The following is a 21,208-nucleotide window of genomic DNA, read 5'->3' on the forward strand; positions in this document are numbered from 1 at the left end:
ACTGGCATCTTAGTTATAGGGTTGGGCCCTTAGAAACTTAATGAGCAAATCCGCAACCTTGTTAAGCATCTATAGGTCAAGTAGGTAATATTGTTTCAACTTGAGGATCATCATCCTTCCTTTCCCTTCATCTTTTCACATTATCTATCTTTCAAACGGCCACAAAAATGACCAATTTGCTTACAATCATAGCAAAATCCACATGAATCTTATACCAAAAATTCAAGTCAAAATCGGCACCACATAAGCTAGTCCATGGATGCTTATTCCATAATACATAATGTGAAAAACCGCCTAATGGTATACAGCATTCAAATATGGAGATGAATAGGACCTTACCAAGAAGCCCCACCAAAGTATATATATGATGTATGTGTGAAGATATACGACCAAGAATGAATCAAACAAAGACAAGCAAAACTCAAATCCTAAATACAAAATGCAAAATGCAAAACTCCAAACTCAAACACGGAGACAAACACAAAGAGAAGAACTCTGAAGTGAATGAATGATGTAAATGAATGTAAAAGTGTACAAAATAGCCCAAGGGCAAAGCAATGGAGTGTCAGAGAGTGACAGCCACTGGAGACAAATCCCAAGTGCTGTAACCACCAATCGGAGATGAGAGAGTGCTAAATAATGAAGGACAGCAAGCTAGTCACCAAAACATAGTAGTTGAAGGCTGAAATTTGGTAAACACAACAATATACTACCAAAGGCGGCTGAAAACTTGTCACCCGAGGCAAAGAATTGTCACACAACAACAAGAGAGGTGTGTGCTAATGTAGAAGGCCTGCTGGATAGCCAAAACGCAAGCACTGTTGAGAAAGCATTCACCTGCAGTTTGCGTTTTTGCGTTTCTGCATTTTGTGTTTAGGGTTTGCAGCCCCAAAAAGAGGCACCATCCTAGACGGACTATGCTTATATATAGGCCACTCTCTCATTCATTCCTCACGATTGATTCATTCAGTCCGTCACCTCTTCTCTCCAGCCTCTCCACTACCCTCATACCCCTTAAGGAGGACATTGCGGTTCATGGTTCGTGGCTGTCTTCATCATCTTCCTTGTGCTACAGCACCCTTGTTCCCTTGTATCACATTCACTCCATGATTCGGAACTTCATCATTCCATTCATCAAAGTTTCTTCTCTCTTCTTTTCTCTTCTCCATGTTTGCCGAGTTCACTCCATGTTCCTCCCCACCAACCCTATTGTCTCGCTGGTACGTCATCTTTTGACATGGTATCACAGCCGATGCTCAAACAGTGGCAAAGATCCTCCACTCCAGTTAAAGCAAAGACCGGTGGCGGATTCGGCATCCACTTTTCTTCTTCCGCTGCATCAAAATCTCGTTTTTGCAGGTTTCAAGTGTTTTCAGCTTGCTGCCCACACCCCTTTCGCGGAGGACATCGCAATCTCAGCTGTCCCTTGCTGTCATCTACAGTCTTGCACCTGTTTCCAGCCTTCCACCCGCAGTTTGCAACTGTTTACAACAGAACGACTATTGCTGATCACTCTCCATTCAGAAAACAATCTTGTTTTTGCAGATTTCAGGTATTTCAGCTTGCTGCCCGCACCCCAAACGCGGAGGACATCGCGGTCCAAGCTGGCCATTGCTGTCTACAACAGTCTAGCGCCTATTTCCAGCCTATCACACTGTTCGGAGCTGATTTCAACATATTAGCTGTTGCTGCTGTTTTTTTCTTGCGTTTTTAGTCTTTCTCTCTCCTGTTGCCTATGTTTTTAGTCTCTCTCTCCTACAAGCTGTCTTGCCTACGTTTTTAGTCTTTCTCTCTCCTGCAGCTTGCGTTTTTAGTTTTTCTCTCTCCTGCAAGCTGTCTTGCTACGTTTTTAGTGTCTCTCTCCTAACCAGCGTTTTTTTACTGGTTGCAACCTCTTACTGCTGGTCACATCCTCCTCTTATTGGTTGCAACCTCTTACTAGCAACTCACTTCCAGCCCTTCCACTACCCTCCCACCCCTTGAGGCAGACATTGCAGTTCGTGCTTCAAATTGCCCTCACACCCCTTGAGACGAACATTGCGGTTCGTGGTTCATGGTGGCTGACCTCTTCCTTCTTCAGCAAGGCACACCGGTATCCATGGCTTCTTTACCAACAGATGTCCAGACTACTGGGTGCTCCTACTGTGGCATCACCGGAGACACCACCCATGCTTGCCGATTTCCACCTTTGCTCCCCACCCCCCCGGAGTATATGCATCTTCCACCGGGCACTCCTTGTGCCACCTCTCCTTTTTGGACCACAGAGATCGTTTTGCATCGGCTATCAGAGTACTATGCTCAAGGCAATAAGACGCATCCGATGCGCACTAAGTCCTTTCGAGCACATGGAGGATCGATTGGCAGTACGACCTCCTGGAGATTATCGCAATGTCAGCGGCAGTCTTCTCCCACTTATTTTCAGGTACAATGGCTTCCACGACCTACGGATCTGCAATCCGCTCCATAGAGAGACAGTGATTGTTTGATACCGTCTCCTCCTCAATCTGCTTCTTCAAGAGACAGTGGTTACTCGACTCCTTCCTCTTCTTTGGCTACCCAGTCCGCTCCACTGAGAGATAGCGATTGTTGCCCACCTCTTGCTCATTCTGAGCCCCGCCCTTCCCCACCCTCGACTACTCAGGTTCGAGAGGCTACCTCTAGGAGCTCTTCGGCACCCTAGATACCTTCTTCGGCACGACCGGCAGCACTTCCTTCGTCATCAGACATTTCGGAGTCCATGATCCATGAGTTTTTGGATTCCCTATCTACTTCAGAGGGGGATTTAGAGGGGGATGTTATTTCTTTGCCCTCAGAGGGGGTATCTACTTCTTCGACTTTAGCGGGGGCCCCTCCACCTCCCACCTCAAAGGGGGAACCTACTCCGCATGAAGTTCTTCACTCATCCTCTACTTTCTTAGGGTGGCTGTCTTCAACTAGTCATCTCTTCTATTGATATCTAGGATCTTCAGGTACCACCTAGATCAGGACTTCGGAGGTTCAGCCGCGACTTGGTGACAAGACCTTCGTATTCCTTCCAGCATGGATGCACGGAGCTAGTGGCTTCTCTCCCAAGGTTGAGTTTCGGGTTCTCCAGTTCACTCTGTTCACTTGGTTAGCATGGAGCAACCTCCGGAGATCGAGTACAGGAATATCCTTATGGTTCTCGGAACCACACAAAGTCCAACATTCCTCCTATGCATTGCATATTTTCATCATCTTTGTACTAGGGTGCTTGGGCAAGTGAACAATTTTCCCACGAGGGACACTGTCCAACTGGCACCTACTACGTGAGCATTCTTCAACATGTAGCATTGCATCTCCACCTCACTCTTCTCTTGTTTCCCTTTTTGGGCCTAAGAGGGGGTGTTGAGAAACCCTTCACCCGCAGTCTGCGTTTTTGCATTTCTACGTTTTGCGTTTAGGGTTTGCAGCCCCAAAAAGGGGCGCCATCCTAGACTGACTATGCCTATATATAGGTCACTCTCTCATTCATTCCTCACGGCTGATTCATTCAGTCCTGTCACCTCTTCTCTCTAGCCTCTCCACTACCCTCACACCCCTTCAGGAGGACATTGTGGTTCATGGTTCGTGGTTGTCTTCATCATCTTCCTTGTGCTTCGGCACGCTTGTTCTCTTGTATCACATTCACTCCATGATTCGGAACTTCATCATTCCATTCATCAGAGTTTCTTCTCTCTTCTCTTCTCTTCTCCATGTTTGCTGAGTTCACTCCGTGTTCCTCCCCACCAACCCTACTGTCTTGCTAGTACGTCATCTTTTGACAAGCACTGCGACAGTAGCTTGGTGGGAGAGATGGTAGGAGCCTGTCGGTTGGCACCAGATGCTGAAAATGCAGGATGATCAAGTGCTATGATGGCGCAACAGATGGAAACCTCCAAACAGCAAGGTGATGGCTGAAAACAGGTCACCTAGGGCTGAATAGTGATGGGCTGCAATTGGTGATGGCTAGATTGCAGATGATAGGTGACTGATGGCTGAAATCTACACGGTAGAGTGAAAAACCTGCACAAAAGGATGAGGTTAAATGGTGGGCGACCCATCTATTTATAGGTGTTGAAGGGTGCCCCAAAAATTTAGGGTTTTGGGGAACCATCAAAGTGCTCTCGAACTGTGCACCAAATTTACTTTTTTCATTAACTAAGCGTGTTTTGGGACTGTTTTAAAATACTTATCAGCTGTAAAGCATATTTTAGCTCAACATCCCCTCTCAGGCCCAAAAGTGAGCCTAAAAGGGAAGGCTTACAATGTTTACCCAAAGGCATCCCACCCCAAAGCAACAAGGACATTGGACAAAGAGTGCATGTTAGTTGCCCAATGGCCTACCCATACTACAAAGGGGATGGTTATCTTACCAAGGGAGTCCAAGGAGTCACCCCAAAGAGGACGGGGCATTCAACAAAGGGTGCTCGCAATGGCCTACCAAGCCCTACAAAGGCAGATGGAACCACATTGAACTTTTTTTTTTATAAGAGTTAATTTTAGCAACGACAACCGAGTAAGTAACAGTGACCCACAAGACGAGAACAAGGATGGTACACCTAACATATCACAAAACAATACAAGCCGCCCCAACCACTCAAGGATATCAATGACGAGGGAAAGGTGATGAAGTATCATGGGAAAAAGGATGGTGGTATAATCCTGTCAGAGTGCAGCGATGCGAAAGCGTAGGACAAAGACTAAGAGAGAGAGAACACAGAGAGGAAAGAGAGAGGAGACAGTGTAAACGCAGAAAATCTGCAGTGTAGTATGCTGTATAAGAGTGCAAAAATACACAAGGGGGCACAAGAAATATCTACGTATGTCTCCGGCTTGATGACCCCGATCTCCATCAGCTCGAGCACAATCTGTCTCAGCCAATAGATCTCAAGATCAGAATGTGAATAATGAATGCTGGAGTGAGCCACGAAACCGGCTATAAATGGACAAAAAAATAGGAAATCCAAGCACTAGGTCGGCTGCATTTAATGCAGTCGACTGCAAGAAAACTGGCTGACTGCACAGCAAATCTGGCCAACTGCTGACGTGGACTGTGTGGACTGCCGTACTGCGCTGGCTATCCAAGAAATGACTGGCTAACACCCCCTCTCAGATCCTGGATGGGTGAAAAGACTAAGGGATCTGGAATGCTACCGAAGAAGAGCTTGGGGAAGCGCCTTCGTAAACAAATCTGCGAGATTATCCTCCGTCTTGCAATACTCCACATCAATGGTCCCATCCAGAAGCCTCTCCTGAATGAAGTGATACTGGATCTCAATGTGCTTCGTCTGGGCATGGAATACTGGATTCCGGACCAAGGCAATGCAACTCTCATTGTCACACCGCAGAAGAGTAGGACAAGTCTAGGGGCAGCAAAGCTCCTCCAACAATCTCCGAAGGCACACAACCTCACATGTGGTGGAAGACGCAGCCCGATACTCTGCCTCAGTAAAAGAAAGGGCTACCATGGGCTGCTTCTTGCTACTCCAAGAGATAACACCTGTACCCAAGATAAAACAGTAGCCTGTAGTAGACCGTCGGTGGTCCACATCTCCAGCCCAATCCGAGTCACTCCAACCTGCAAGAACCAGATCTGTAGCATCTGTACCTACGGGATAAGAAATCCCTAAGTCAGAGGTCCCCCTCAAATACCGAAGAATCCGCAGGGCAGCCAGCCAATGCACCTGTTTGGGTTCCGTCATGAATTTTGCCAAAAGACCCACAGCAAAACAAAGATCAACACAAGTGTTAAGAAACCAAATCAAGGATCCAATCAACTGACAGTAGCGTGAAGCATCCATCATGGGAGAATCTGAGTGCGAAGTGGCCTTCCAATTCGGATCCATAGGAGTAGTAATGGGCCGATAAGTCTCCATCTCGAAAGTCACCAAGAGCTTCTAAATGTACCTCTACTGAGAGATGAAAATCCCCCTCCGAGACTGATAAATCTCGTGACCCAAGAACAAATGAAGAAGCCCCAAATCCATCATCACGAATGTCTGATGTAAAGCTGCCTTGGTCTCTCAGACTTCTATGCATGATCCCCTATCCAAATCACATCATCAACATACAACACAAACAACACACGACCAACCTCAGAAGTGTGCACATAAAGCTGCGGATCGGCCGTGGAGCACCAATATCCCAACTTCGACTAAAGAAACGAGTCAATCTTCTCGTTCCATACACGTGGAGACTGTTTGAGACCATACAAGGCCTTCTTCAACCTGTAAACTTTTCCATCCAAGGATCCAAAGCTAGAAGGCTACTCAACATAGATCTCCTCCTGCAAGTCACCATTCAGAAAGGCTAGACCGTTAACCGGTGATCTAGAACCCCCAGGTCAGGGATTGGGAAGGGGCACAAATTGGCGATACAAAATAATAATAATTAATCGATGCCTCAATACATAGGCATGACAAAATATAGGCGTGGCGCCTATCAGAATATAATCCATAGATCGAATACTCGCTATCCTCCAATGCTTTCCTCCGCCACTGCTGCTATCTCTACACATCAACTGAAGCATTCACAATCGTTAGTAAAATAATACAATTAAACCAACAAAAGTGAATACCTAGCAGTCTTCAGCTACATAAATAAATCAACTGGTTAGAAATAAATCCTAACCTTAATTTATTATGAGTGCGCACTCTAAACTCATAAACGTTTATTAATTTAATATGCATTACAACTGATAAACAGGCCATCTCCTATGACCAACCAAGGCAAGAACAGCTCGAATAGTCGCCATACGAGCAGTGAGGGCAAAAGTATCATGGAAATCAATGCTTGGGCGCTGAGCAAAACCTTTAGCAACAAGGTGAGCCTTGTGCTTGTCCAAAGAACCATCGCTTAGGTACTTGGTCTTGAAGACCCACTTGACACCAATCACCTTCTTGTGAGAGGGACGAGGCACAAGAGACCAAGTGCCATTCCTCTCAATAGCCTCCAACTCGGCTTCCATGGCCTTCCGCCAATGATCAGACTGCAAAGCCTCCTTCACTAAAGTGGGCTCTCGATTCTGCATAACACAGGTCAGTAAACAATAGTTGGAGCAGACAAGCTCCGAAGAATATGCCTGGTTCCTCCATGACCTCCACAGTTCATCCTACGGTTCCCACGCCTCAGGGACCCCCTCGATCCTTGAATCTGGGAGGGTGTCAGGGGCCCAACGAGGAGGAGGACGAACCTCTCCTCTCCCCGTCCCTCTCCATCTGCGGAAGACTCAAGAACGTCCACCGGCGGAAGCTCCTCGGGGATGCCCAGTGGAAGAAAAGACTCTGAATCCGAAGAAGAATCTTCATCAAGAGGCTCTGGTTCCAAAGAAACTGTCTCGGGAGCCCAACTCTCCCCTGGATCTCCAAGGACGGGGTACTCCACATCCCCCTCTCTGGCCGGTACTTCCACGAACCGCACATCTCAGCTCGTGTCGACATCCCGCTTAACGAGATCAAACAAACGATAACCTTGGGATTGGGAGCTATAGTCAACAAAAACCTGTCGCCGGGAAGCCGCCTCAAACTCATTATGCTGCATCTTCGAAATGTGCACATAAGCGTCACACCCAAAGATCCTGAAATAAGAGACATCAGGCTTAGTCCTGAAGTAAGCCTCAAAAGGTGTCATCCTGTCAACGGCCGAAGTGGGAGATTGATTAAGGATGTGAACTACGGTAGCCACTGCCTCAGCCCACAGAAACTGAGATGTCCTGCGGTGCTCCATCATGATGCGTGCCATCTCGATCACACTTCGGTTCTTCCGCTCCAAAATGCCATTCTCTTGGGGAGTGTTGGTGTTAGCAAACTCCTGGTGAATGCCCCTATCTGCACAAAAACGAGCAAACTCATTAGATATAAATTCACCTCCCTTGTCTGAATGCAAGGTCTTCAGTCGCCGGCCAGAACGGTTCTCCTCAAAGAGAAGCCAATCCTTGAAAAGAGAGAAAGCCTCCGACTTCAAAGTCAAGAAATAGGCCCAAGTCATCCTGTTTTAGTCATCTACGATCAACATGAAGTACAAGCTCCCCTTCAGGGACTCGATCCTCATCGGGCCACAAAGATCCATAGATACAAGCTCCATGGGTGAAGTAGACCGCCTAGAAGCTTTGTTGAGAATCGCATCCTGATGCAGTTTTCCACGAATGCAGGAGACACATGGCTGATGGCTCAGCACTTTGACCGACAAGCCTTGGACAAACGACCCTCGCGACACCTTCCGAAGGTGCTCGTAGTTCAGGTGGCCAAACCGAGCATGCCATAGCTCGAACTGTGTCTGAGAAGTAAGAGCTGAAGAAGACTTCAATACGTAGACTCTAATCTCCTCATACCCTGCAGAGAGAACCTTCCTCGATCCACAATCAAGGACTCGAACAGTATCACTGTCAAACTCCACCAAGAGGCCAAGAGCACAAATCTTATGAAGCGAAAGTAAATGATACCCCAATCCTGGCACATGCAACACCTCAGAGATGTGGGTACCACCACGTCCATCTATAATAAGCTGTATCTCACCCCGCGCAGCAATAGACACAGAAGAGTTGTCTCCAATGAGAATTTGCCCACGCGAAGGTCGCAAATGGACAACACCAATGGAAGGAGTCATGTGTCGTGAGGCACCACTGTCCACAATCCACTCTCGAGCCTTGGGAGTTGTCATCGCAATATCAGAAGTTGTCGGTGTAGAGTCCTCAATGACTGCTAAGTATAGAAAAGCAGCTGATGAGGGTGTAGCCACCACTCCAGAGTCCTTCGTGTTCTTCTTCTTGGTATCCTTCTTGTCTTTGTCGGGGCAATCCTTCTTCCAGTGACCGGTCTTACCACAAATATAGCAAGTTGATTCCTTCTCCTTATCCTTCTTGGATTTGTTGTCCTCCTTCTTCTTTTGGTACTTCCCCTTCTTCTGAGAGGCTTGATCAACCAATGCCTCCGATTTGGAAGCATTTTATCCCTTCAATAGTTCCTTCTGGTCCAAGACCATGGAAACCAACTCTTCCCATCGAAGAGTCAACTCCCACCATGAAGCAATAAGAGCATAATTAAAAGTACCGAATCGTGGCGGCAACTGGGATAGTAAGGTGATCGCCATGTCTTCGAAGGAAATAGGCTTCCCCGCATTTTGAACTTGCATCTGAAGCTACCGAAGCTTATTGATGTGTTTCCGAAGCGAAGAATACTTATTTACGGACAAAGTCCGCATCTGCACCTCCAAAGAAACCCTCTTCATCAGGGTCATCCGGTTATACATTTGATCGAGCTCCAACCATATCTCACAAGCCACCATCAAGTGCTCGATGTGCGCTATCACAACTGTGATGCAAGACAAAAACAGAAAAGATCGAATCCTGGCATTCAGTTTGTCCCAATGAGACTGGGCCTTGGTCCGCACGAGCATTGGAAGAGAGTTTGGACTCATCCCTCACCGAGGGTCTGTTAATTTCCTCCATCACCAGTTCCGCCAAATCATAAGACTCTAAAATGGCCAACATCATCACTCGCCAGATGCGGTAATTGTCACCATCAAACTTTTGATCCGTTGGAAGAGCCGGTTGGACACAAGTACCTTCCTGTCCATGATCGCCTAGAACTCCAAATCAGTCTCTGAAGACATGTTTGTGAGAGTGCGCTGCGGAAGAGGAAATACGAACACGGAGGGAGAGAGAGAGAGAGAAAGCAGAAAATAAGGAAGAGAAATCTGCACTGACTGAAATGAATGCTGAATACACTGAAATGGACTGATCAGTCCCTGCACGCAACCCACAGCGTCAATGAGGGCACCAGATCAGGCTGATGATGATGGCAGCACCACCACGGGGGAGAAGGAGTGTCGGAATCTGCAAGAAGACAAGTGATCAAGTGGGGAGGGGGGCTGCCAATAAATGGGCAACGGACAAACCCTAACTCTAACCCTAAAATGGGCGCAAACCCTAAAATGGGCACAAACCCTAAAATGGGCGCAAACCCTAGAAGTGCCCTAAAATGGGCGCCCCACAACAGTGACTAAAAAGTGGCCGGGCAGCCAGTGGCTGCCCACTAAAAGAGGCCAAAAAGAAATACACAACCTAAGACAGCCAGTCAAGAGTGACTAGCCTCCCCCATCATAACACATGACAGACATGTCAGAGCTCCTAATGTCCTCATCTGACTCAGACTGAGGCTCACAGGCAGGAGATGACAAGGCATGACAAACATGACTGCTAACACCCCCTCTCAGATCCTGGATGTGGCTGAAGGCCAAGGGAGAAACGGATCCTGGGGTGGCAAGAGGAATGCCAAGGTCGATGAAGTCCGTCGATATAGACTGCCGCTGAAGGAGCTCCTCATGATCCTGGGAATCCCCCTCTAAAACACTAGGGGCCAGGGAATCCACAGCCGCATCACCGAGATCGTCCCCCTCTGAAAGGGATGGGGGGTACGAGGGAACCACCAGAGGAGAAGGTGGGGGATGGGAAGGAACCTGTGGAATAGAAGGTGCACAAGCGGGAACGGGTGTAGCAATAGACTGCCGCGGAGGACCCTGCATCAAAGAAGGGGAATGGAGCCTGTAAAGCCCGCTCTCCTGCCAACCTGTAGATAAGACAACTCCTGTAGAAGAATCCTCAATAACAACGGCATGCTCGGTGAAGATCACTCGTGTGCCAAGCCTCGTAAGGCCATAAACTGAGAGGAGGGGAAGGCCCAAATCCGGAACATATAGGGCCTGTGAAAAGGAGCTCGAAGGTCGATCGATAAACAAAGGCAATGTGCCAACACCACTAATACGCACCGATAAAAGGTCACCAACAGTGACTGAACCCTCTGATGGACGAAGATCTTGTAACAAATCACCTCGGGAGTCATATGACTCGATGCACCACTGTCCATTAACCAAGGCTGCGCAGAAGACACTGCAGCCACGAAAGAAGGATCCTCCTTCAAAGCATGGATATGAAGGAACACTGACTCATGGGTAACAGCTGGTGTAGAGGTAGAAGAAGGCTCCGATGTAGATCCACCCTTCACTCCCGGACGAAGGTGAGGGTACTTCTTCCAGCATTTCTCCTCGGGATGTGTCCCTTTCCCACAGTGTGGGCACTTCGGTCTCTCTGAATCTGAGTCAGAGCCTGAAGAACTGTCCTTCTGCTTAGCCTTTGACTTCGTCTTCTTCTTCGTCTGTCCTCCCGAACCTGCAACAAAGGCTCTAGTGGAGTCGGATCCACTAGCACTGACATCTCTGAGTCGCTCGTCATGCTCCAAGACAAGCAGGGATAGCTCCTCCCATAGAAGCTTCTCACGGGTCCTCCATGTAAGAAGGCTGGTGTAGAAAACATCAAACCGAGGCGATGGCAGCTGAGTCAAAAGAATCATAGCCATGTCTTCAGAAGATATCGTCCGACCAAGGGATGCAAGCTCATCCCTCATATCCTGTAATCTGTTGATGTGGTCCTTCATGGAAGGACTATCATCAATAGCGAGCATCTGCAACTTCTTTTCAAGAGATATCCGGTGGGCAAACGTCTTCTGTTGATAGAGAGACGCGAGCTTTTTCCACACATCCGCTGCAGTCTTCAACCTGTGAACATGAACAAGGACAGAATCCTGCAAACTCAGAAAGAGGAAAGATCTGGCTCTCGAATTGAGCCGATCCCATAAGGCTGCACAATCCATAGATGTCCCATCTGCGGGATCCACTTGAGGCCGGGGAATAGGAACAGAAACAAGCTCCCAAAGATCGAAGGAGTCCAAGATACACTCCACCTTGTAGGACCATAGAGAAAAGTTGGAGCCATCCAACCGGTCCTCTTTGGGCAGCTGAGGAAGTACGGGTACCTGTACAGGGGGTACCAAAGGCTGCATCGTCGGCCCATTGGAAGAGGCTCGCCGAGATACATGAATAGAAGGGGGACGGGAAAGAGGAATAGACTCCGGACGACGGTCCTCGTGATAGAAATCACACCTCCGTTCAGATGAGTGTCGAGACAAAAGCTTGTCATCTGAGTCATCAAAGTCCGTAAACTGATGAGAAGACATCTTCCAATCTGCAAAACACCAAAACACAACAAGGGAAGGTTGCCGGTGCCGAAACACAAACACCAGAAGCTCCTGAGCTGGCCGCCTTGCACAGAACGCAAGGATGATGTCAAACGCAAATGCTGACGATGCAATCACCACAAAAAAACAGCCGCCTGCCTGAAAACGCAGCCTGGGAATAGGTCGCCAGCAGGAAAAGAGCCGCCGGACGATGGAACAACCGCCAAAACAGCAAGGCGCTGGCTGGAGGAGTGTCGCCCAGCTGTTGGAGGGCCGCCCAGGCTGAAAACGCAAGCAGGAAGAGGTGGGTAATGATGTGGCAGCCACTGGAGAAGGCGCCAGCAGCAAACGCAAATATATGGACACCAAAACAGGCCGCCTTGATCAAGGAGATGGTGCAGAAGGTGACGCCTCAGCTGTTGGAGACGTCTTGACCAGCAAACGCAAAGTTATGGGTGTTCTCCTGCGTAAATCTCAGCTCCGTGTACTCTCCTTCGGCTCTGATACCATGTGAGAGTGCGCTGCGGAAGAGGAAATACGAACACGGAGGGAGAGAGAGAGAGAGAGAGAGAGAAAGCAAAAAATAGGGAAGAGAAATCTGCACTGACTGAAATGAATGCTGAATACACTGAAATGGACTGATCAATCCCTGCACGCAGCCCATAGCGTCAGTGAGGGGGGCTGCCAATAAATAGGCAACGGACAAACCCTAACCCTAACCCTAAAATGGGCGCAAACCCTAAAATGGGCGCAAACCCTAAAAGTGCCCTAAAATGGGCGCCCCACAACAGTGACCAAAAAGTGGCCGGGCAGCCAGTGGCTGCCCACTAAAAGAGGCCAAAAAGAAATACACAACCTAAGACAGCCAGTCAAGAGTGACTAGCCTCCCCCATCATAACACATGACAGACATGTCAGAGCTCCTAATGTCCTCGTCTGACTCAGACTGAGGCTCACAGGCAGGAGATGACAAGGCATGACAAACATGACTGCTAACAATGTTAACCTGCAATACCTACACAAACGCAAAAAACAACCCCCTCTGACTGTGAAAACGCAGCCTTCTAGGAGTGATTCCTCCGCTGCCCAAACCTTCTTCACCCGCCGGAGGCGATGAAAAGGTAAAATCTGCAATGGAAGACCTCAAACGCAGCCTTCCTCACCTATGAACAGCAATAACCTGCAGCAAATTCACCGATTAGACTCCTTTCCCCCATGCCCACGCTTGCTTCAGCCTTGATCCGATGCGCAGCCCTCCTGCTCGCCCTCGAAACTTGGAAACGGAGCCTTGCGTCGCGCTGAAATCTCCTCTTCAGATAGGTTCAACCCTCAATCAATCCATCTTCACCGCTCTGATACCATGTCAGAGTGCAATGATGTGGAAGCGTAGGACAAAGACTGAGAGAGAGAACACAGAGAGGAGAGAGAGAGAGGGAAAAGGAGACTGTGTAAACGCAGAAAATCTGCGGTGTAGTATGCTGTATAAGAGTGCAGAAATACACAAGGGGACAGAGGAAATATCTGCATATGTCTCCGACTTGATGACCTGATCTCCATCAGCCTGAGTACAATCTGTCTCAGCCAACAGATCTCAAGATCAGAATCTGAATAACGAATGCTGGAGTGAGCCACGAAACCGGCTATAAATAGCCGAAAAAATAGGAAATCCCAGCACCAGGTCGGCCGACTGCAGGAAAACTAGCCGAGTGCACAGCAAATCTGGCCGACTACTGACGTGGACTGCCGTACTGCTCTGACTGTCCAGGAAATGACTGCCTAATAAATCCACCGATGGAAAACAGCTTAGGATCTGTCCAATGTGCTTTACACAATGGGATGCAAAGTATGCTACATACTGAAGAATGGTCATACAACAAGTGCCACATGGACATTGTCCCTCCTAGGAAAATTATTCGCTTGCCCAAGCGCTCTAATACAAAGATGATGAAATCATGCAATGCATTGGGAAATGTACAATAGGGGGAAAGGCTAATGTCAAAGATAAGTGCCGAAACCTGTAGAATACCAAGAAGGGTAGGAAACCCCTCTCAACCTGGATTTCGATGCTGAAGAAGGAAGAGGAGCTTAAGGATGCCGGCCTTTATATGGTGCTGAGAACCATGTGGATAAAAATAATGAAGCATCTCTAATAGAAAAGCAAGGATAAAAGACACCGCCATGATAGCATCAAGAGAGATGTTGCACGATCCATCATGAGAGGGGAAGCCTCTATGCTAGTAGAAGAGCAAAACTCCAAGGAGATGGAGCCATGAAAGGAATGGCATGCATCTTCTGTCTCTGAAGAGAAAAAGGACTAGTGCAAGCCTGTGTGTTAGCCTACATTGAAATACAAACTTTGCAAAAGGAGATCAAAATCTACAAGCACAAAGGTGAGTAGTGAGATACTCTAAAAAACAAAAAGTGAAAATAAAAGAAAGCAAAGCTAAGTGCAATGTATTGAGAATATAAGTATGCAACGGAAGTCTAATAAGGGAAAGGCTAAGCATGTGGCCACCATCGCATACGAGGTGGGAAAGTAGTCCTAGAAGATGCAATGGATGCCCTAGGGAAGGATGCACAAAGTGCAATAAGTGAGCCACTAGCCGATCAATCAAGCAATCCTTTAAGAGTGGTGAAGAAGATAGGCTATTGAGACTATCCACGTGCCACATATCCAATAGCCGCTTGGGCAGATGGAGTAAATGATGCAGCAGCGAGAGGCATAGCCCCACTGAGATTGTCCACATGCCATATATCCAGTAGCCATTGGGGCAAATGGAGCAGATGATGCAGCAGCGAGAGGCATAGCCCCACTAGACTGGCCAACAGGCCAGAGTAAGCAACAGGAGGCATAGGCCGACTAGACTGGCCAGCCGGAGTGGAGGCAATTGTAGCAGTCTGCAGTGGTTTTCTAAGAGAAAGACCCTCAACCTTGGTATGACACTCCTTGTCCACATGGCCCAACCTCTGACAGTGTGTGCGAAACCTATTTTTCTTAGAAATTTGTTACCAAATGGGTCATGTTTCTTTGGTTCTGACGGAGGAAGTAATATCATCCTTATTTTGGCTTGCCTTCACATCTTGCGAATTATTGCCACTGGTGGTTTTCCCTCCCAAAAGAGAGGCAACCAACCCTCGCCCCTTTGAATGGATATGTGTGGAGGACTTCTTGTGGACTTGATCGTGCAACATCACATAACGTAAGAACCGGCACTCAAAACTCCTAGAAGGTCGGCAATCTAGGTAGTGAAATAATGTGCTGGATAAAATTGAAGTATTTGTCAAGCAACTTATTCAAGAAAAACGTAACCTGATCATTGTCTAACTTCGAGGAGCTAGTAGTGACAAAATCAACAAGTAACCGCCGATACTCAACCAACTTGACTTTTAGATCACCCCTTCCTTAATGAAAAACTCTTTAAGCTCAAAATCGAGATTGATACACCGAGTGTGATCTCGTGCTATAATTAATTAGATAACTCCAATGCTTAGATGCAAGCAGAAAATGTTGTAATTGAGAGTGGAACTTAGAAAGCAACCCCTACATTAACTCAACATTCATTGTGGCATTGCGGAGTCCCCATTGACGGATGTGATCAAGGTGAGCTAATCAAGGGTCCGTGGTACCAACGACGAGATCCCAAAGTCCCTAAGATTCAAGCACTAGTTACATGAAGTTCGACCAAGTGGTGAAATTCAACCTTTTAAAACGTGTCTTATCCATGAAGGCATTCTTGGTCGTTGCAACAGGAGTGGTAGTGCTAGGAGATAGAGATGTGTAATGGGGATAGGGTGGGGGTGTAGTACACTTGGGAAGCAATCCCAGAGTGCCCACCGTGTATACAAGTATGCACACCAATTCCATGTGAGCGTGCGCATACTAGGTATAAGCATGGTAACCGCACGAGAAACCCACTGAAGGATGAAAATCCTGATGTAAGAGTGACCCAAAGAATGTGTGATTACAATCCATCAGCAAAGGATGGATATCCCTGCATCTGAAAGATCCTGTGAGGGGGTTATGAGTGTCTAGGGGTAGTGAGGGGGATGCCCATCACATTCGTCCCAAAGTGAAAAAATGTGGTAAAGTAGGGATAGATGAAAAGTACAGTATTAAAGAACAGCATTTCCCCTAACAATGCACCAAGAGATGGAGTGAATGGAAAGTAGGTAGATGATGGAATGGAAAAAGAGAAAGTGCTAGGAGCAGAGATGGAAGATCCAAACCCTAGTGTGCTTTGGGCAGAAGAGAAATGTAATCCCAGGTTTTGAAATGAAGATGTGAGTAGATTAGAATGTGGAGAAGATAGTGATGGGATGGAAGGAAGTTGAGAAGTGTGATTTACTTACTCAAATAAAACACATGGTAAAGATATACCTGATAAGGAATATCTGCTTTGAGACCCTTTATTATCAAAGTTAACATACTAAAAATCATCCGGATCCTGCACAACAAAATAAAAACACGAGAGGGTTTTTGCTCATACAACTCAAAAGGGTTATACGGACCTAATACAAGATAAGGCCTGTTCGTGATGAAGGAGATGGATCACCGGACATGCCAAACGTCGTGGTCCCTCCAAGATCAGGGAGATGGTCAATCTCACCAACCAATCCAAACGGAGTAGTAGCACTTGTTGGAGGAGTGTAAACCAAATTGTACGTAATGCGCAAGTACTCCTCAAACTCTTCATTTGTAAAACAACCAAAACGAGAAGAAAACGACAATAAAGGAAAAGGTATATCTACCTCCTCCTCAAGGCTATAATGCCTTCTCAGAGCCTCCAATAATAGAGAACCTTGATAGGGCATCATAGGATCCCTAAAAGAAGGTGCCTAAGACATTATGAGTCAAAATTGAGTCGCGTGTAAGTCTTGCATAAAGACTAGCCTCCACAATCACTACAGGATACTCTTCAGAAGAGCATCGGCTCTCATACCATGTGAAGATATGCTAGGGTTTGCATTGAAGAAACACAGCATATGTACAACCAAGACTAAAAAACAAAGACAAGCAAAACTCAAACCCTAAACACTCAAAACTTGAATGCGAGGACAAACACAAAGAGAAGAAACTCTAAAGTGAATGAATGCTGTAAATGAATGTAAGAGTGTACAGAATGCCCAAGGGCAGAGCAATGGAGTGTCAAAGAGTGATATCCACTGAAGACGAATCCCAAGTGTTGTAACCACCAATCAGAGATGAGAGAGTACTGAATAATGAAGGGCAGCAAGCTAGTCACCAAAACATAGCAATCGAAGATTGAAATTTGGTAAACACAACAATATACCAACAAAGAAGGCTGAAAACTAGTCACCCAAGGCAAAGAACTCTCAAGCGACAACAAGAGAGGTGTGTGCTGATTTAGGCGACGTTGGACAACAAAAACGCAAGTACTGCAGCAGTCACCTGGTGGGAGAGATGGTACCAGACTATCGCATGGCACCATATGTTAAAAACGCAGACTGATCAAGTGCTATGTGGCGCAATAGATAGAGACCTCCAAACAACAGAGTGATGGATGAAAATAGGCCGACTCGGGCTCAATAGTGATGGGTTGCAATCGATGATAGGGACAACAGATGGTAGGTGGCTGATGGATGAAATCTACATGGTAGAGTGAGAAATCTACACAAATGGATGTGGCTGAATGGTGGACAACCTGTCTATTCATAGATGTTAAAGGGTGCCCCAAAAATTAGGGTTTTGGGGGACCACTGAAACTCTCTCAAACTGTGCACCACCTTTGTGTCTTTCATTAATTAAACATATTTTGGGGTTGTTTAAAAATGCTAATCAGCTATAAAGCGTGTTTTAGCTCAAGAGTATGAAGTGCACAAGCAAAGCTGTCCGTGCAACCTAAAGATGGGAAATCAAGTTTTAGGTTTTTCACAAGGCTTGAGAAAGGGTGACATAGCATAATACAAGCAAGTACACCTCGGTCACAAACCGCTAGTCTCTAAACCACTAGGAAAGCATCTAACAAAGTAGACCACAGCTCTAAGACAAACAAAAATAGGAGTTCACAACAATCTAACTAAGCTTCCAACTAGATTAAGCAATCAAAGTTGGCAGCAAACAAAAAGCAAGAGTTTGTTGAGAATTGAGATGTACCACCGGTGCAGTTCGAGCGGTAATGCCAAATCTTCCATGACAAGCTGAATCATTAGGTCGGTAAGCTTCAACCTAAGTCATATCCAAACAAAATAATATTGCAAATCCTTAGGTTGGCAAGCTTACAGAAGACTGCACCCCCCAACAAAAGGGCACCAATAAGAGACTTGTTACTTCATGGCCAATTCACATAATCAGCTTTAACAATATTGCTACTGTGGCCAGTTCCAAAGTACTGTTATCAGCATGAAATTTAAATTGATCTCCTATATCACAGAGACAGTGTAGCACAGCATACAAAGAATGTTGATCACATTAACAGGCTAAAGACAAACATTGCTTTGCTGGATCATTATGTTCAAGTGCATAATAAATCAACCAATTTGGCCCCATTCTACAATAACATAGAAAGCTCTAGCTGAGAGAGTAAGCCTATGTCCAAAAGGATGCTCAGTAGACAGAGGTGTAATAATGGTAAATTTCTTTGCTGGATCATTAGGTTCAAGTGCATAATAAATCAACCAATTTTGGCCCCATCCTACAACAAGATAGCAAGCTCTACTTGAGATAATAACGCTATGTCCAAGAAGATACCCAAAAGACAGAGGTAGTAAATAATAGCACGAAATGTGTTCATCCCAGTGTGTTCCTCTTTACATGTAAGAAGTCTCAAGACTTGAATTTCACGGGGCACATAGCAGCTCAACAGCTTATGCAAATCTCATTGTCTAGTTACATCTGCATGAAGTAGGTTATCCTTTATGTTAATGGTATCCCACATGCAGCTGTCTTGCAACCTATTACTTCATACAAACGGTATACTTGAGTTCCCAAGATGGAGAACAGGTGAAGGGTACCAAGCAAGGTTGCAAAAGACCCTAGCAACAGCTCGTTTGCCTACCTCGGTTATTTGCAAAACCACATCATCTCTGCGTAGATACTTCCCTAGCAGCTTTGGGGCAAGGTCCAATGCATCGCACTTGAAGAATTCTGCAGTCAAGAGAGGGGGCAGTTGTTTGTCTACCACACTTGTAATTGTGATGAGAGAATGATGAGATGCCAATGTGGGTTCAAGCTTCAATGTTGGCACTTGGTTTCCTGCAGGCCGTTGTTTTGACCTTTGCCGAAGAGCTAAAGTTTTCCTGGTTGACTTACGCACCACATGAGAATCGTGAGCATCCACAGCACCATCATCGGCATCAGGGCCCATCCCAGGCAGGGATGAATGTCTTAAATGGGCATCATCATCATCATCATCATCAGCAGCAGCAGTCACATTATGGCCTTCCCTGCGCCTACTGTCAGCACCCGCAGCACCATCATCTGCGCCGTGACCAACTGAACGCAGGGATGAGGGCATCAAACGGGCAACATCGTCAGCAGCACCATCATCAATGCCTTCCGGCCTCTGCCTGCTGTCAGCACCACCTACTGTGAGCAGGGGTGAGCACATCAGATGAGCAGTATGAAGAGTGCCGTCTTTGAACGTGGAGAGGCACAATGTCTGACTGTCAGAATCCTCGTGCCTGCCATGTGCCTGCTTCTGCAAGGAGGGGATGGTTGTCCTGCTAGGAGGGGCTTGATGGGACGGCGTTGGCCTACGTGATATGCCGACTGTATGAGCATTTGAAGCGGCTGGGGCATGTTTGAGGAGGGCACGCTGTGCGCTGAGGCGGAGGGCTTGCTGTCTGGTGTGGCGAGGCAGGGAGTAAGCTGCCTCCCAGTCCACCACCGCCTCTGACTTCTTTGTCATCCCAGCAGCTTGTTCTCAAAGTCATGGCGGTCTGTGTCTAAGGTCTCCTGAGTCCTTGCATCATGCATGGTTTTCATCTCATCTCATCTCATGATCTGTAAGCGCGAATGTCAGAAAGTCAAACATTTGCCTTCAAAGATCATGGGCCCTAGCAATTGGAAGTCAAAAGTTGTCTCTCCACGAAAAGCATTTGCAAATTGCCTCCATCTAGCAGTCAGACCTTTGCCTTCATGGGGCCAAGAGGAAAGGGGGTGTGTGCACACTGCATGTGCGTGTGCAAGGTGTGTTCGAATCTTAGGGACAGACCAATCATTGTCTACCTCACTTCTTCTATAGGGGGCCTGGGGAACTTGGCACCGCCAAAATATATCTCCTTGTTTTTTTAAGAAAGGTCAAGGATTCTGTATCCACGGAAAGCATTTTTGGCAACCGATAAGAAAACCTTCAACTTAAATATGCGGCCTCTAATGTAGCTTCCTCATCCAACACCACCAGGTGATAATATAAAATGTACTTGGATGAAGTGTTTGAGTGATGGAATGTGGTAACATTAGGATATGGTTGTGCTGCAAAAGGAGTTGCACATTCATGTGGTCGATTGTTGATTAAAATATAAATCAATTGTAACCATGATGTGATGTACATGTGTGTACCATTTGAAGTGGCAAAATAACAAATGAGAGCCTAGGCACAAGCAAGAAAATGATACAAGAAATGTATTGTCATGCTATATGAAGAGCACACAACAAATCTTATTTCTTGAGAACAAGGAAGCAAATGACAATAGGGTGGCCCCTCTCTTGGCTCATGAAAAAATACATGCAAGGAGGTACAACCTTGCAAGCTTCACAATGTCACGATGACGTGTGGCATGTGGCCAATGAACCTTGTGAGCACTTGCTTGCTAGGCTAGTTAGTACAACTTAAAGGCCTTGATCACACCCAAGGCTCCCCCCCACTAGCTCTAGGGTTGCACCTATTTGTATTGGACGAAACAAGGTTTGCCCCCTACAAGCACCCCCTCAAAAAGGGGTGCTACCCCAATGCCTATAGGGTTAAAAGAATCTGAGACCTCTCATTGGTTTTACTAGGTGCACATACACAAAAATGAGCTCTAGCCAATGAGTGAAGGTCTAATAAATATCTACCCCTACTAGTGCTTTGAGTGTGGCCTTGCTCAGTGTGAGGGAAGCCTTATCCTTGTAGATAGGGCTATTGCTACCTAAAAACTTAGGTGCAACAAGGCTTTAAGAGGCCAGAAGTCCCTACCCCTCTTCCCCTCCCCTTCATGCCCTTCGCTCCTCTCTCTCTCTCTCTCTCTCTCTCTCTCTCT

The 21,208-nt window shown here is 46.7% G+C and overlaps 1 protein-coding gene across 5 annotated transcripts in view; it reads right to left on the reverse strand.

Annotated features, from left to right (window-relative positions):
• Window positions 1–20,133, reverse strand: part of LOC148025589 (DNA-3-methyladenine glycosylase (MAG)) — a 122,557-nt gene extending 102,424 nt beyond the window's left edge. Inside the window, exons 1-2 of one of the 5 annotated variants that reach the window (XM_087692803.1) lie at window positions 19,024–20,131; window positions 18,123–18,194 (exon numbers count right to left, since the gene is read on the reverse strand). In XM_087692803.1, the coding sequence (XP_087548929.1) occupies window positions 18,123–18,194; window positions 19,024–19,875 (924 nt within the window). In that variant the 5' untranslated portion in view covers window positions 19,876–20,131. Of the gene's footprint in view, window positions 1–18,122; window positions 18,195–19,023 lie in introns of all 5 variants that reach the window. The other 4 variants (XM_087692805.1, XM_087692802.1, XM_087692807.1 and 1 more) reach the window with 4 other exon arrangements.
• Window positions 20,134–21,208: the final 1,075 nt, after the last annotated feature.

Source organism: Lygodium microphyllum, chromosome 14 (assembly GCF_053477565.2).
Source record: "Lygodium microphyllum isolate KBCC chromosome 14, Lygodium_microphyllum_v1.1.10, whole genome shotgun sequence".
NCBI lineage: Eukaryota > Viridiplantae > Streptophyta > Polypodiopsida > Schizaeales > Lygodiaceae > Lygodium > Lygodium microphyllum.